This window comes from Mauremys mutica, chromosome 19 (assembly GCF_020497125.1).
Source record: "Mauremys mutica isolate MM-2020 ecotype Southern chromosome 19, ASM2049712v1, whole genome shotgun sequence".
Taxonomy (NCBI): Eukaryota; Metazoa; Chordata; order Testudines; family Geoemydidae; genus Mauremys; species Mauremys mutica.
In genome coordinates, this window is record NC_059090.1 from 11,275,115 (window position 1) to 11,291,902 (window position 16,788).

The window sequence follows — 16,788 nt, forward strand, 5'->3', positions numbered from 1 at the left end:
CTGTAATATACACGGTGGGCTCTTGAATAATGCCACCAAACTGCTCGAACAGAGGATTTGAGCTGTGGTCTCCACAGGGGGCATGCTAGGGACTCGTCACTCAAATCCTTGCTTTAGCCTTGAGATAACAGATCTCCAGAAGCAGGTGCACTTTTTTCTCTTTTTGATGTTGCTTCCAAAGATCCAGTCTTTGGATGACTGGTGTTGACTGGCGCCATAAGATGCATGGTGTCTGCCTTATTTCTAACATGAACAAGTACAGCATTTCATTACAGCACGTCTCTCTCTCTCTCCTCGCCAGGTGTTGGCCATTACAATATCACCAGTGTGCCCACCAAACTGGGCGGAGATATTGCTGGAGTAAATATCGTGCAGGTTGCCACCTATGGGGACAGCTGTCTGGCTGTATCTGATGAAGGAGACCTCTTTGGGTGGGGAAACTCCGAATACATGCAGCTGGCATCCATCACAGAGAAGACACAGGTTAGGTCAGATGTTCCAATGTTCACTTTAAATGACTTTTTAAAATGATTTTCTATCTGCAACTCACCTGCTAGCCATTGGGCATTATGGAGATGCTCCACAGAATCATAGAATATCAGGGTTGGAAGGGACCTCAGGAGCTCATCTAGCCCAACCCCTTGCTCAGAGCAGGACCAATTCCCAACTAAATCACCCAGCCAGGGCTTTGTCAAGCCTGACCTGCTTCACTGTAACTGTTCTGTACATGAAGCTATAAAATAAGTAGCTATTCCCTGCTCCAGGGGCCTTTGACAACACAATCACTGTAAAGTGACACAACTAGCGGTGTATCTTCACCCACAATTACTAAGTCCTACCATCCAGGAATTTGTATTGCTTGTATTGGTGTTTTGCCCTGAAAGCCCACAGTTTAGGGCTGTTTCAGGCCAAGCAAGGGAAGTATGTGCTAAAGTTGAGGGCCTGTCCTGGAGAAGGCTCTGCCAGCTTGCAAACCAAGGGTGCTCCAAGTGGAGTGCCTCTTCTGTCTGCAGCTCTGGCAGCAATCAGTCCTTCCAGTAGGCAGGTACGTACCATTTAGGGCTTCATAGGAAAAAAAGCAACACCTTGAACTCCCCTCAGAAATCTAATAGGTAGCCACCGCAGTTGGGAACTCTGGAATCATGTGCTCAGTGCAGGATCCCTCCCAGAGGAGATAGGGGGCCACATTCTGCTCCAGCTTCAATCTCTAAATGGATTTAAGGTGTAGTTCCACTTGCACTAAGTCAAATCACAAGAGGACAAAGGCCCCAAAGATAACAGTTGTGAGACCCCCTGGCTTGAAGCAAATGATTTTTAACTTGTCCTGACCATTGCTGCTTCCTGGTCTGGCTGGGAATTCAGCCACACCCCTCCCATTGTGAACCAAATAACAAGTGGCAGAGGGCCCCACTCAAAGGAGCCAATTTAATGTTCTTAAAATCTTCTGTTTTTAAATTCCTAAGTCTGTCAAATGAGTTGTGTCTCACTGGCCTTGAGTTTTCTGCAAAGCCCTGCTGTTGCTTTGTCCCAGAGGGCGAGTTGATTGAAGGCTGTGTGTTGGGAATTTCAAGAAGAGTCCGGTACCTAATTCCCTCAGGCAACTCTGAAACTCCCAGCCATAAAGGGTAGAGACACAGCACAGGTAACTGCATGCTATACCTATAGGACAACATATGAGGATGGGGCTGTGTGGGCCCAACTTCATTGGATAGATTTTGGATGTACACTGGGGTGATTCAGAGCAGTCTCTGGCCTAATGGAGTTGCCTTGGCAAGAAGCAAAATCCCTGGACTCGTTTTATTTTTGCCACTGAATCACTGCGTGACCTTTGACAAGTCACTTGTGTGTGTGCTGCAGTCCCCTTCTCTCCATACGTATGACACGGATGAGACTCAATCGCACAGGGACTGGATCAGTTATTGTAAAACTCTTTGAAATCTGCAGATAGAGAAGTTCTAAGTGTTCAACTTACACATGTTTTTTTCTGTTTTATACTTGTCAGTCTGATGTCAGGGCTGATAGTTTCCTAGATGAGTGTAGTATGCATAGACTCCTTGTGATTAAATATACTTAAACATTTTAAAATATAGCTGCCAAAACCCATTAAGCATAAAATAAATTAAATTAAAAGCCATGTTTTATATATAACCCTGAATCCTTTCCAATATCCCATCATTAATTTTAAGGCAGGAAATAATAGTGTCAGTCAACTTCAAATTCAGTACAGTCATCTCTTAAAATAGCCACAGCTGATAACGTCATAGCTTAATGTTGACACTGGCTTGCTGAAATCCCCACAGAAGATGAATTGGCACTTACTGCCTGCCATAGAGTGGGGAATTCTCCTCTGTCAGATTATAAACAATCGCTGCAGGGTGACAGAAGCTCACAAACAACGATTTTTCATTATACCATAAGAACATAAGAAAGGCCGTACCGGGTCAGACCAAAGGTCCATCTAGCCCAGTATCTGTCTACCGACAGTGGCCAATGCCAGGTGCCCCTGAGGGAGTGAACCTAAAAGGCAACGATCAAGTGATCTCTCTCCTGCCATCCATCTCCATCCTCTGACGAACAGAGGCTAGGGACACCATTCTTACCCATCCTGGCTAATAGCCATTTATGGACTTAGCCACCATGAATTTATCCAGTCCCCTTTTAAACATTGTTATAGTCCTAGCCTTCACAACCTCCTCAGGTAAGGAGTTCCACAAGTTGACTGTGCGCTGCGTGAAGAAGAACTTCCTTTTATTTGTTTTAAACCTGCTGCCTATTAATTTCATTTGGTGACCCCTAGTTCTTGTATTATGGGAATAAGTAAATAACTTTTCCTTATCCACTTTCTCAACATCACTCATGATTTTATATACCTCTATCATGTCCCCCCTTAGTCTTCTCTTTTCCAAACTGATGACTCAGTGGGCCATAAGGGCTCATGGTGAATGTTTTCTAAATCTCTTTTAAATGGGGTAGGCAATCTGTAGTTTTTGAAAAATATTACTTGTACAAATAATGCATCTCTTTATTAAGGTTTGAGTCTACAGCAGGGACCTGAGTGAATACTGCAAAAAACACAGTCCAGACATTCAATTGTTTTTTTAAATTTAACTTGCTTCTGTCATCTTTGCTCCTCATGGGCATTGGCTTTCTGCTGATGGCTTTTACAGAAAAGAAGGTTTGCAGAAAGCTCAGCCTCAAAGTCATGTGTGAGGTGTGTATTTTTGGCATCCAGTCAGGAAACAGAAATACTAGGTCACTTCTGAGGCAGTGTAGCCTACTGCATAGAGCACTGGACTGGGACTCAGGATACTTGGGTTCTATCCCTGGCTCTGCTACTCGCCTGCTGGATAACTGGGCAAGGCATGTCCTGCCTCAGTTTCCTCAGCAGTAAAATGGGATGACACTCACCTCTTTTGAGACCTGTTGATGAAGAGTACTTTATTATACTTAGAACTGTTCAGGTTTTTTAAAAAAATCATCCATTTCAAATTTATTTGTAATCTGCTTTCAAATACATGAGCGAAAAGTAATCTGACAAATTTAGCCTCACTCAAACTTCTGGGATACAAGGTGTGCACTGTAAGTCTGAGAGTACCAGAAGCATATAAATTGCATCCATTCCTCCCTACTGGCTCTAACACAGACTTCTACAAAAATCCCCCAGGGTCATTTCACAAATGTTTATGGTAAATAGATTTGAAATGCTGACTCAACCTTGAATGTGGCACTGTGGTAATTAAGCAGATGTTTGCCTCATTCAGCTCAGTGGAGAGGTCGTATTCTAATAGTTCATTAATATTCAGCTATATTTGAAGGAAAATTAAGAGCAGACCATCAAATTAATGCCATTTTAATAAATGTTTAGTTTAGTTCCCTTTGCTAATCCTGATGTTTCCCCAGTTTATGGCTAATTATCTAGTTTGGAAGGATGTTTGAGATAATTAGTAGGTTAAACAGCCTGGGGTCAGACTGTTCCAATCTGCGGCTTCCTGGAGAGGCTACTGAGAGCGACTGGAAATGGGGTTAGAGCGCTTGGTCACCACAGATGTGCTCTTAGAGCCAAGTTTGGGTAATGACTATTCTGGAAAAGGAAATGCTCATCTATCTAACATTCAGCAGTCACACCCACTAAACTATAGGTTTGCCAGTGTCTTATAAACTCTGTCACAAAAGGGCTACAGCCTATGGCCTTCTGGTCTCTCTGGTGAGTGTTTGCAAACACACCTGCTGAGTGGCTGGCTGTCTTGTCATATCTAGTAGTTCAGCTCTGGGATGACTGGATTCCTTTAGGCAGGTACCTCTTAAAATTCTTCACTTTTGTAGTGCAAGGTGGATTGTTTCAGCTTTGCCACTTTCCCAATCAGTTGTCTTCTCCTTTGGCCTCATTCAGCTGAACATAGTTCATTGTCCAGCAGACGGCGGAAGCATCCATAGTTTACGTAACCGCCTGAACAATCCTATAGATTCAGGGGAGAAAGGTGACTTGTACAACAACAGACATCCTGTATACATTGTTTACATTCTTTGCCCTAAGAGAAACTTCCAAAACCATCAGTGACTGTCCAGGTTCTGATGGCTGGTGTACGCCTTCTCTGAGGTCAGAATTGTTTGGTTTTTTCTCAATAGGTGAATGTTCCAAGGCATTTACCATTCAAGATTGGGAAGATAAAGGATGCTGCATGTGGAGGGACAGGCAATGCTGTTGTAAACGGTGAGTTCATTTTTGCTGTTGCAGGGCTCCAGCTGGATTTAATACGGTGGGAGAGGAGACAGATTTACACTATTGCTACGTCTTTTACAGATGTCTGACACGATTGACATTCAGACTTTTTACAGGCTGTTATTTTAAGAGGGCTTGAATCGGGTGTTAGGAATGAAATACTTAGCCCTAGAAGTTCCTGAAGGTCAGAGTTGAGGCATATTGGCAGAGGGAGCGTGCACTGCTGTTGCCTTTGCTGTGTCTATTTGATTTAATTCTCCCACACTGTCCATCTGGCAGCTTTCACAAGTACTGAACTTGAAGAATTCTTTTTGAAGTCAGAGAGCTGGCTAGTGCAGGGCTTCGTCACAAATCCAAGAGGGTAGGAATGCTGGGACATAAAAGTGTCTCTGTATGTTATACCTTGGGCACTGCGGCCCTGTTCTATCTCAGGGACAAACTGAAAACACTCAGTTTTAATAATGCGGAGGCAGAACTACATTTGGGAAACATGATCCAAGGCAAATTGGCTTTGATGGCAAAGGCAGAGAGAACTCACATGCAGGAAGGAGCCAAATGGAAACATATTGTTGTTTTTTTTAAATAGTCAGAATGACTTGCCAAGCCCAAAGAAAAAGAAAATAGCTATTTGGGTCTAATTAGGTTTGAGGCTGTATTAAGAGTGAACGTACTCACAGCATTTGTTTTTATTGTAACACAGAAGGAGGAAATGTCTTTGTCTGGGGATATGGAATTCTTGGGAAAGGACCAAACCTGATGGAAACAGCAACTCCAGAAATGATCCCACCCACCCTCTTTGGCTTGTCAGACTTCAGTCCGGACACCCGTGTTTCTCGCATTCGCTGCGGACTCAGCCAGTTTGCTGCACTTAACAGTAAGTTTCCAGGCCATGGATCGGTGGTGAAACTGTCTCTTCAATTTGTTCCCCTTTTAAAATCTTATTGAGATGTTTCGGTTTCTAAAACACGCTCCTTAAACGTGAAATGTGAACCTCTAAAATACCATGCTGAAAGAATGCAATGGGTTTTCAGTCAGACCATCTCAATGACAGATGGCAGCCTGGCCTCTACAGACACTGCTGCGATAAATTCCTAATCTGTGTTCAGTAAAACAGATCTGTGCCCCTTCCCTTTGCTTTCTAAATTGCAGCCAGCCCAGATTTACTTAAGGTACAGACCACAGCAAATATATGCAAGTTGAAGTAACTGAAGCAGAAAAATCACAGCATTGCTGTGCAAATACTGACATGACAATCTCAGCAGCACTGTTAGAGCAGCTGTAACTATAATAAATCAAGCTTGTATGTGAAGAAAATACTGTAGTCTGAAAATGAAGACTTGTTAACTCACAAAGGTCAGTGAAAACGCCCAGCAGAGGGCAGCACCACGGAAACTGATGTAGCTACTCTATGTCAAGAGTAAAAGCTTCCCTCAATGATAGGTAAAATAACTTGATATTAGGCTGAATTTTGGACTTGAGCTGTAGCCAAATGGGAAGGATTAGAGAAAATTTACACCATCTCCTTCAAGTGACTTTCCATAATGCTGGGAGCACACTGACCGAAGAAAGGGAGAGTGCATGTCGTTGCACTGAGGTGGATAACATTTTCAAAAGCACCTAACCCACTTCTGAAAATGGGACCTAGGACCTTATGTCTTATTGAAAGTTGATGGGATTTAGGCTCCTAAGCACTTGTCTATGCTCACAGGCTGTACTGTTCTTGCTGCTGCTATAGATAAAGTGGTGCAGGGTATTTCCAGTCTCATATGGGAATAGCTATAAGCCATATACCAGTAGAACTGTGTCCACACAGGGGGTTCTTCCTGTAACTATTTCAGTTTAAAAAAAAAAATCACACCCTTGCTGAAATAGTTAGGCCTTGTTTACCCAGAGTTCTTTCACTGGTATAAATCATTTTTGAAATGGGGACTCAGGTTTCTCACTCACTGTAGGTGCTCTTGAAAATGTTACCTAAATGTACTGAATGCAGTTTTGCTCTGCCCTGATTGGAAGCCACCACTCTGAAGGAACAGATTTATCAGACTTGGAGTGGTGGCTTTATGCTGGATTGCACTATCTTCGCTTACGGGGCTCACTCGAGCTCTTGCTCCAATGCGTAAAGTTAAACATCTTGAAGGTCACATCACTGCCCTCTGTCCTTGCAGCTCCTGCTTTGACTCTAAGAGCTGTGCACCCAGACTGAGGATGTTGAACCTGAGTTTTGAAAATGAGCACCTGGAGCTTCCAGAATTCTCTAGTGGACTCTGCTAGGCTGTTCCTTTAAACAAAATCCTGCACTTAGAGCTGTGGGGTGGGTGGTGGAGAAAAGATTCAGACCAAAAACTTGTTTGCCTATGTGAAGACAATATTGCTCTATCCAGTGTTCTCTTAACTAAACTTACAGGACCTACAGGTTTTTCATCCTGGATTTATAACTCTCTGGTTATTGACTAGAAGGCCATACCTCCAATCCCTTTCTTTGTACATAAAATTATTTGCCTTTAAAAAGGTCTTCACATATGAAGTAATCTGACGCAGGTTTTTTGCTTGTTGCAGACAGAGGAGAGTTGTTCGTGTGGGGCAAGAATATAAGGGGGTGCTTGGGGATTGGAAGAATGGAAGACCAGTATTTCCCATGGAGGGTAAGTACACCGCATTCAAGCACAACCATGCCCTAGAGGTAGTGTACTGTAACAAGGGGGAGTGACGCCTCACCCACTCCGTGCCTAGTTGTGGATTTTGGCACTGAAAGTAACATGAAAACTTCAAATGCAAGATGATCTTATCAATTCCTTCTCAGACTGACCTGACTCCATCCCTTCTGGTCAGGAAGAGCGATATGTTGTCTCCAGTTGTTCTGACATTTTATAATTAGCCTGTACTGTAGCAGGAGACCTGAGAGATTTGGGCTCTAGTTAAGTGTTCTATATATCAAATGTCAGAACCCAAGATTGTCAAACATGCTATGAAAGTTCATTTAAATTAAAGAAAAAATCCTCATACCTATGTTCATGGAGCATAGAGTTTGGAAGTGTCTGCACATTTCAGACAAGATTTTCAAGCTGTCACCCTCTGAAACTCAGGCTCCTTTAAGGTAACTCGAGTAAAGCTCACCCAGGCACATGGCACAACTGTCTAACTTAGTGGTCAGGCAATTAACTTTGCATTTGAATTCTCAACTTACATGTGACATGCATAGAGTTTTTGGCACATAGAATATCCTTTTTAAAAACAGAATAAGGGAGAGAAGGAAAAAACATTAAAGCAGGGACCATTTTGTGCAGAAGTGCAGTTTAAATAAAGTATTTACAACTTTGATAGTATAATTTTGTAGCACATCTTAACTATGGTAGTTAAATCTCTACAGTAATTAACTAATTTATGCACTTGGCATTTGTGTCTTTTAATTCAATTTCTCCCTGGACATAGCTACTAGGAAAGTAGATGGTAGCTTACCCTTTCTTTCAAAGAGGAGCAGCATGAGCTCCACCATATCTAGTGTAGAGGATCTGTTAGCTACTATCCACCCTTAGAAGGATAAATTATGCTAGGAGGGGGAAAAGGCAATCAGCCATTAGCAGCTATTTCATTCCTCATTGAGGACTGCACATTTGAAACTCTAGTCTTCAGCTCTTCTTAAAGACCTCAATATACTTACATGACTAACCTGCTTGTGCTCCCAGTTCAAAAATCCACCCTTGTCCTTGAACTGAGACCAAACATGAAGAGTCTCCCAGGCTTTAACTGTTCTGTCTGTTCTCAGTGATTAGCTACGCCAACCGGTGTGATGCTTAAACAAATCATCTTGCTGTGTTCTAGTCTATGCCCCTTCCACTCAAAGTGCTGCTTTCAGAACAGATGGGCTGGGGCTACAATCCCCTGCATTTCCCAACAAACCAGGTCTGATTTAGAGCTTTCGGCTCGCTCCATAAATGCATTATGTGCTTCCATGGAAAACTACTAGAGTCTGCGCTTTACAGCATGTTGATGAATTCCATGAGGTTGGCGCTGACGTTGCTTCAATCTAATCTCAATTCCCCAGACTGAACCTTGTCACCAAATTGTTCTGTAGGCTTGCACGTTAAAAGCAACTCAGCCTGGCTGGTATAGGTGCATGCACACAGGTGACAGAAAGAGCCTGAAAGCACATTTTCTTTTTTTCTTGTTCCAGGTGACAATCCCTGGCGAGGTAGTTGATGTGGCTTGTGGAGTTGATCATATGGTAACTCTGGTTAAATCATTTATCTAACAGCTGTGCTGTACCTCAGCTGTGCATGGGGAATGGCTGGTAAAAGATGAACCCATGATCACTTTCATTAAGGAGAACTCTTTGTACTCAAGTTCAGTAATATAATACTGCACACACGCAGCATGTGAAGAACCTCTGCTATGCTTGGAACCTTGTTAACTGTTTTTTTCATGTCCAGAGCCTCCAGTTACTCTTTGGGAGAGAGCCTTGCATTCCTCCCGTAGGGATGGTGAAGAGATGAGCATATCAAACATTTTTAATTGGCTGCTGAGAAGAGTCCAGCCGTCCTGCCGCCAAGCCCCCAGGCAGCAATGCTCTGCTAATGTGTAAGGATTAAGGCAAGAAGGGGAGCTGTTTTATGACCATTTTACTGTGTTCCTCCATGAGGAAATTGCAGTACCTAGTATTATGTGCACTTACTCGTACAGATGGCAGTAGAGCTGTAAACGGGTATACATCACTGCTGTCACTTTCAGGAGGTGATGGCCTTAGCCAACCATGTTTCCTAAAGGAAAAGTTATATTATGGGATGAAATAAATAAGTGCTGACTAATACACTCTGGCAGAACTATTCTTCAGCATCTGGTGCCGGTCATGCACTGTTTGACCCATGTCCTTGTGTGTTACACAGGAAGCAGAGCTGCACTATGTCTCACTCACCTGTGAGTAGATGAAGGCAGAGCACAGTCTTGCTCCAGTGTAGGTAGACAAAGGTTTCCTTCCTCCAGAGAGTTAACGCTCCACCATTGGACTTTATGTTCCTTCACTGCCACAGATAGATTGGAGTGGGAGCCCCTGTGTGTGATTTATATGCTGAGGTGTGGGAAGAAGGGAGCAGTGATTTACATTAATTTATACCTTTAGGTATGTCTATACTACAGCAGCACAGGTACGACGCTTTGGGTTTCAGGATGAGTATACGGTTCTAACTCCTCCACACACAACTGCTGAGAGTGGTGCCAACTGTGCATGGCCTCTGCCCTCCTTCCCTCGTGGGGGCTGACAGGAGCTAAACACTCTTAGAAACCTAACTAGATTGTGAGATTTGAGGCTCCTGTTTTTGAAAATCTAGGCCAAGACGGAGAGATTGGCAGGGGAGTCCCCAATGTAGTGGAATAGGGTGCATTTGGGAAACCTGGCAGGAGTATCTTTGCAAAAGTCCAGGCGTGAGGGAATGAACCCAGGGCCAGGACTTGGGGGTAGCAAAGACACAACCTTTGTACGTCTGGCCCCGCTAGAGCCTAGAATACAGTGGGCACACCAGACCCAGAGGGAGGTGGCAGGACATGACATCACCTGACTTCTTCCAGGATGTGCCATGAGCTCAACAGTCCCTTCTGCAGCTGACTGCTCCTGTCTCTACCCTACACACCCTGTATCCCTTCAGGGAATTGCCCAGTAAATAATCATGCATTTGTCCATCCCGCTGTTGCCCACATCTAAGCTGCTCTCTCAGCTCCAGTTTTTATAGGGATGCTGACTGCTTATTTGCCCCTGTCAGCATGGACTCCATATACTTCCACCTGCCTGCTAGTGTCCAGCATACCCCAGCCTTCCCTCTTCGTACAGCACCTCAAAAAGCTGTGAGGGGTCTGTGGGACACCCAACTGCAGCTGCACTTGTCTAGCCAACAGCATCAGCCTCTCAGTTCTTTGCAGGTAAACAGAGTCCAGCAGCAAGGCATAAATGGCTAATATATCATAACACCCCCTCCAATGGGGATACTCACCACATTCCAGTCCTTCGGTGGCAGCCAACCAAAGGTGGCACAGTTAGGAAACATGAAGAACAACAGATGCTGCCATCTCCAACCGGGGTGAAAATCCTAGAGGGGCACAAGATGATATTACAGGAGTAGGTTTGAGAGAGACAAGAACCAGAACTCTCTAGTAGTAGATAACTCATAGTCTTTAAGTTCAGAAGGGGCCATCAAGACACTATTGTAAAATTATAACAATAATAGATCATAGTACCTAGGATCCCCAGTCATGAATCAGGATCCCATTGTGCTATGCGTTGTACAAATACAGAGCAAAAAGACACTCCATGCCCAAAGGAGGGAGTTACAATCTGAGTAGGAGACAAACTGACACGGTAACAATGAGACTGTATTGGGCAGCATGATAGGCAAGGTCTCAGCGCACAGCTGACATAATGGGAAAAGAGAGTCCAGGCACCACCGAGAGCTTTCAGAAAGAACTGTTGAGATGCAGACGTCTACTGCTATATTTAATTAACATTGCCTCTCGCCTTGGTAGGAAAACAGGGCTTTACCATTCAAGAATGGTAATGAAGCATCAGGCAATTAATTTAAGCTCCTTTGAACTCCCAGATGAAAATGTCTTGATTAAGTGCTCAGCTCCCATTGCAAGTCAATGGGAGTTTTAATGACAAATTCTCGTAGGTCCTTTCATACTAGACTACAGCAGTGTATTCCCCCTGCTGGTGTGCTGGTACAGACACAATCTGGTAGGGTCCCATTATCCAGTTTATAATCCACAACAAAACTTTGCCTCCTACTCATATGGAGTTATTCATCATCTTTAACGATCCTTCATAATGATGAAAGGTTTTGGAAACTTCAGGTAAATGAGTCTATATTTATTCTTTTCGGTTAACTTTTAAAAAAAATGCTCTAACCAGTTTAGCCAAGCACAGTTTTTCCATGCAGAAAGCTGCGCTGGTTTGATCCAGTGGAGCTGTACAGATCCAGGGACTGTATTAAAGTAGTGTTCATCCATCAGTGCTAGTACATAAAAAAGGAAAAGCAAGATGATGGATTTTTTTCAGTATAATTTTTTTATATATAGGGGAGCTCTGTTAGCTCTTTGGGGCAGGAACAGTGTGTTTATACAGCATCGAGTTGGTCCATGACTAGGACTCCTAAACACTATGGTAATACAAATAAATAATAAACATACATTTATAAAACTAATACAGGATGGTTCAAATTTTCAAAAGAAACTAAGCTCTATTGAAAGGCAAGGGGTTTTAGGCTTCTAGGTCACTTACTTAGGTGCTTTTGAAAATTTTACCCATTGTGTCTACACTTGTATTAACATATGACTGACAATTCAAGTCTAGAGACCCATGTTTATTGCTAGTCATAGCTAACCCTGGGCTGTTTGAATTAGGGTAACTAACAAGCCACACTCCTACACTCCCCTGTATTTTCAATAGGATTTGCTATCCATGTACTGTCCTAACCTGTACCTAGCATTAAGCTGCAGTCTGTGGTTAAAAACAACAAGCAACAAATGTTTTCATCCTGGCACTAACCTTGGTGGTTCAGCTACACTAGAATTCACACTTGTGTTAATTAAGCACTACTGAAAAATCAAACGTAGACCAATCCTTACAGCTTCCCCCATCAACAATCCAGTGATCACCCCACCGCACTATCTGAAATACCTCCGTTATTTCCTTTTCTAAATACAGGGAAACAGTGCCATCTCCCAGATACCCCTCCACAGTAGCTGGTGGCAGAGGTTGCTTTTGTTCCCTGTACATTCATAGATAGCTCTCTTCAGGCTGAAGAGTGTCACTGCACTTTGCAAATGAATTGATATGCAAACTCTCTGGGAGGGTCATTTCCTTCACTGCTAAAATGCAGCCTGCTCTGGGTTCAAACAGGCACCTCTTGCCAGTGTGCAGCAACTGTACACACCAGGAAGCATGCAGCATACTAAAGGTTATTGCAGCTACAGGGGAATTTAGGAAGGATGCCAGGATGAGCAAGCTTTCCTTTTTGGATCTTTAATGAGCACAAGTGGCCCAGAACTTATCTTTAAGCCTTAACAAGATCTTTTCGTTCAGGGTCTCTCTTTAACCTGGATTTTAAAATTTCTCTCTTGCGTACTAGCTGGTTGTAACCTCAACAGGCAAAGAACCCACTCCTCTTCCTTACTCCCCTCCCTTTACTGAATACAAGCAAGCAGTAAAATAGATCAGCTTATAAGACGGCAGCACTGACAGAGAGGGAGCATCCAAGCGCCAAGCTAGCATTCAGATACGAGCACACAAAGCAACACTACACAGGCAAGGTAACTGTGTCTAAGCTTGCAGTGCCCTTCCAGCCTCTTACTGTCTACCTAGACCAGTTTCCTACGTACCAGAAAGGGAATTACTAGTGGAAGCTGACGACTTCCAGGCTGGGATCTGCATTTCCTAGGTCACTTGCTCATCATGCTGGTGTCTTGTACTGATGGGAGCGTGAAACAGCAGTGACAGCCGTGCTGGGGAAACACTGAAGCTTTCTAGTCAGCCTGCTGGGGGAATAAATCTAGGTGGTTACCTGAGTGGAAGATAGCTTGGGTCCTCTTTTTGGAATTCCTTGTTTTCTAATTAACAGCATCATGCTGTGACTATTGAAATGCAGGTGAGGAAAGGAAAGTCCTGGTTGGAGGCTGATGTGTGAAGGATCATCCTGCTCCCATGGCAGCCCAACTACAGGTGGGGGGAGGATGCGATACACTAGTTTATAGCTTTGTGAGACAAGCAGGGAGAGCTGCCAGTGAACCGGAACATCTATATTTGGAGCCTTCAAGCTCACTATGTAAAATCCAAAGGCATGTTACTAATGGAGCTGGGCTCCGAGGACAGCTGCTCGCCTGAACAGCCAAGGCTCGGGGGATGTTGCTAGAGCAGTAAGTGGCAGACTGTGAAGTTAGTCAGACAGCAATGGGAGATTGGACATTTTGGCCAAAGACATCTTGGCAACCCCCTTTTCTTAGGAGACAAGCTATAGAATCCCCAAGGGCAACACAGTCAATGCGAAATGGGTGCAGACAAGACTTTGGTTTTTAAGGGTTCATCTAATACTCCCCATACAGCAAAACACATGGATCTCCGTTTATGAAGGGTGGAGGGATGCTGCCAGGATTTCAACCCATTGCACTAAGTCCAACACGTGCCGATATCTTAGAACACAGCACCTTAAACAGCCCTCTGACATTCCCCATGCCACTGCACAGCCCCAGCTCTGCTTCCGCTAGTGAGTGCAGAGACTCATTTTAAAAAGTCATGCAGATACTCACTAGAATGATGGAACAGTTTGCTGTTGGCGAATGCAGTTTTGCTGAAATCAGAGGACTGTTGATTTCAATAACATTCTTGATGGGAAATTTTTGAAGCAATGTTGAAACATTTTGTTTGGCAAAAAATTTTTGTTTAAATTAGTTTCATTTCTACTTTTATACCATATTAAAATACAGAGTTTAATATTAAATGTCTATCCCTTCTATTTAATATTCTACGTAATATATATTTAGTATTTCATATTGTAATATTTTGATGTTATCGGAAAAAAAAGATTCAGAATATTCCTTGCATGGGAAATGAAGAAATTCTCGCTTTTCGTTTCAACTCAGAATGATTTTCCGCCCCCCTGCCTCCGAAAGTTGGCCTTTCCCATGGAGACCAGCAGAGATTCTCAGGGTTCCATGTCTCCTTTACTCAAATCACCTAGCTCCCTTCCAGTCTGGAGATCTGATCCTGGAAGGCTTCCTGAAAGTAGCAGAACATCCTTAGCACATATTCCCATCAGTGGAAGTTAAAGACACTCGTCACCTTGCAGAGGTGGGGCATTGAAACCAACAACTTGCCAAGAGAGACAGTTGGAAGACCTGCCTTTCACAACGGGGGGAGCGTTTCCCCTCCCAAGCTGGAGGTCAGTGCAAATATTTGCACACTGGTATTTCTGGCATGACCACACTTCTCAAAGACATCTGTAAAAGGGGAGAGGTGGAAGAGCCATACAGTTTGCTCTGGGAGTGGTACAGCAAAGCCAGGCCAACTGGAATTCCAGGATCGGGACAATAGGATATTTCATGTTTAGCAGGAGCACATTTCAGCAGGTCATCCTCAGTATCACCGACTGTAATAACTACTGGCACCACAAATTTCTGCTCTAGAGTCAAAGTTTCCCAAAGGACAGGGGTGTTTGGATCAAGGACTGTCTCCAATGCTATGTAAGTGTGGCTGTCATTGACCATTGGAGACAGTGGATAATATAGCCTCACTCTTGTGATGGAGGTAAATATCTGCATATTGCAAATAGGGAAACTGAGACTCAGAAAATATGGCTTGCACCATTTCTGGCTCCCTGAATCATGCTCAGGCTCCTCAACCACAGCACTGAGCAAATTCCAGACGGCTGTCACACTGGTGGTTTTTAAGAACAGTTTAGACAAACGCCTGTCAGGGATGGGTCTGTTTATTACTTAGTCCTGTCTTCAGTGCAGGAGACTGGGCTACATGACCTACTGAGATCCCTTCCAGTCCTGCACTTTTGTGATTAACATGGGGTTTTGAGGAGTTCCTGGGCACTAGTCCCAGGAATAGGAAAAGTTTTCCAAAAGCGTGACCATCCCCTTTCACTTCAAATCCTCTCTCAACACACGCAAGAGAGCTTGGGCCTCATCCTATCCGCCACTTGTGCTGGTAGTTCTGTAATGCACACACTCCTAGGAGGGCAGCATGACTCATGGTTAAAAGCAAATTGTGTGGTGGGAAACTCAACCAGCTGTGACTGGCTCAAGCCTCGCCTTCAGGAGCCACCCCTTTTTTTTTTAAAATTGAAATAAAGGGCAAAGGAAGAAAGCAAGCAGCAGAGAGGACAAGGGGAGTATTTTCCCCTTCCCAATTCTATGCCCCTCCTCGCTACATCTTCAACAAATCCCCCTCTGCGTTACTGCCCTCAGAACCTGTTGGAATTGCTCTTTTCAGAACATTCAGTGAAATGTCACTCAGACAAGAACGGTTCAACACACATTTCACAGACTTAAGTGTCCTCATAGGGCAAGAGAACGAAAGAGCCTCCATCTCTCTCCAGACTGCTATTTTGAAGTGGTTTGGAGACTGGCTGCGCTGGAGGGGAGATGTGAGAGAGACCACACCCGCCTATTCACTGAGCTAGGACCAACCTTTGTCCCCACAAAGGGATGTGACTATGGGCTTGTTTCATCAGAAGAGGCCAGGAAAGAGGAAAGCTGTTTTTCTTGTTCTACTAACTTGGTTGCAAGATCACTTCAGGATCTGGACATCTCTCCTCAGCACGTCTCGCTCATTCCAGCCATTGTCTGTGTTACTCGACGTCTCCTTCCTAGTGCTGTTATATTTCATCCTAGAGAAACTCTGCAAAGAACACAAGCATAAATCATCTGAAAAAGGCCCCCATGCCACCAGCAGAGCAGCTCTTGAAGATTAAACAATTATTCCTGCAGTACTATGAGCTTGATTTTGCTGCCAGTTTTCTAAACTACCATCTGTTTTGTGGTACGTAAGATGTTGAGTTTCATTCCTGAGGGAAATGGGTGGGTTTGACTTTGTTACTGTTTTTAAATATTTAGCAAAGTTTAGTTTAAAAGTCTTTTTGTAGGAGAGTTATTTTCTGGAGGGAACACAGTTGGGGGGGTAGGGAGAGGGGCTGGGAGTCAGGACTCCTGGGTTCTTACTCTGACACTGCTGACTCTACCTTTCCTTTGTAATCTTGTAGGCTGAGCCACTGAGGTTGAAGATGTCTCATTTCTGCATGTTCTGCCTTTTCAGACATCAAGTGCCAAAGGGCTTCAGATTTACCCGAGGCTATTGACTAAAACTGCATTGATGACATCAGAAAGAATTCTCTGTGTACAGACTCTTCAGATCTTTCTGAGTCGGCCTTTATAAAGATGCTTGCAAGTTCCCAGGGGGCAGTGGATCTGTGGGAAGGCAGGCAGGGGTAGAAATCCATAAAGCTAAGGACACCTCCCTCCTTCAACCAAAACATCTAAAAAAAGAAGAAAATCCTTTTCCTCTGGGTGTTGTTCAAATAACTGAA

The 16,788-nt window shown here is 43.8% G+C and overlaps 2 protein-coding genes across 5 annotated transcripts in view; one reads left to right on the forward strand and one right to left on the reverse strand.

The window, feature by feature from the left end:
* The window catches only part of RCC1L (RCC1 like), a 47,852-nt gene that overhangs the window by 20,098 nt on the left and 10,966 nt on the right, over positions 1–16,788 (forward strand). The window contains 4 exon segments of the mRNA XM_044993891.1: positions 302–483; positions 4,627–4,711; positions 5,421–5,594; positions 7,277–7,362. Of these exon segments, the coding sequence (XP_044849826.1) occupies positions 302–483; positions 4,627–4,711; positions 5,421–5,594; positions 7,277–7,362 (527 nt within the window).
* The window catches only part of LOC123353096 (40S ribosomal protein S6-like), a 29,001-nt gene that overhangs the window by 8,340 nt on the left and 3,873 nt on the right, over positions 1–16,788 (reverse strand). For 2 of the 4 annotated variants that reach the window (XR_006574395.1, XR_006574396.1), the window contains exons 3-5: positions 15,981–16,103; positions 10,699–10,794; positions 9,630–9,782 (exon numbers count right to left, since the gene is read on the reverse strand). The gene's annotated coding sequence lies outside the window, so the exon portion shown is untranslated. Of the gene's footprint in view, positions 1–9,332; positions 9,475–9,629; positions 9,783–10,698; positions 10,795–15,980; positions 16,104–16,788 lie in introns of those variants that run through there. The other 2 variants (XR_006574398.1, XR_006574397.1) reach the window with 2 other exon arrangements.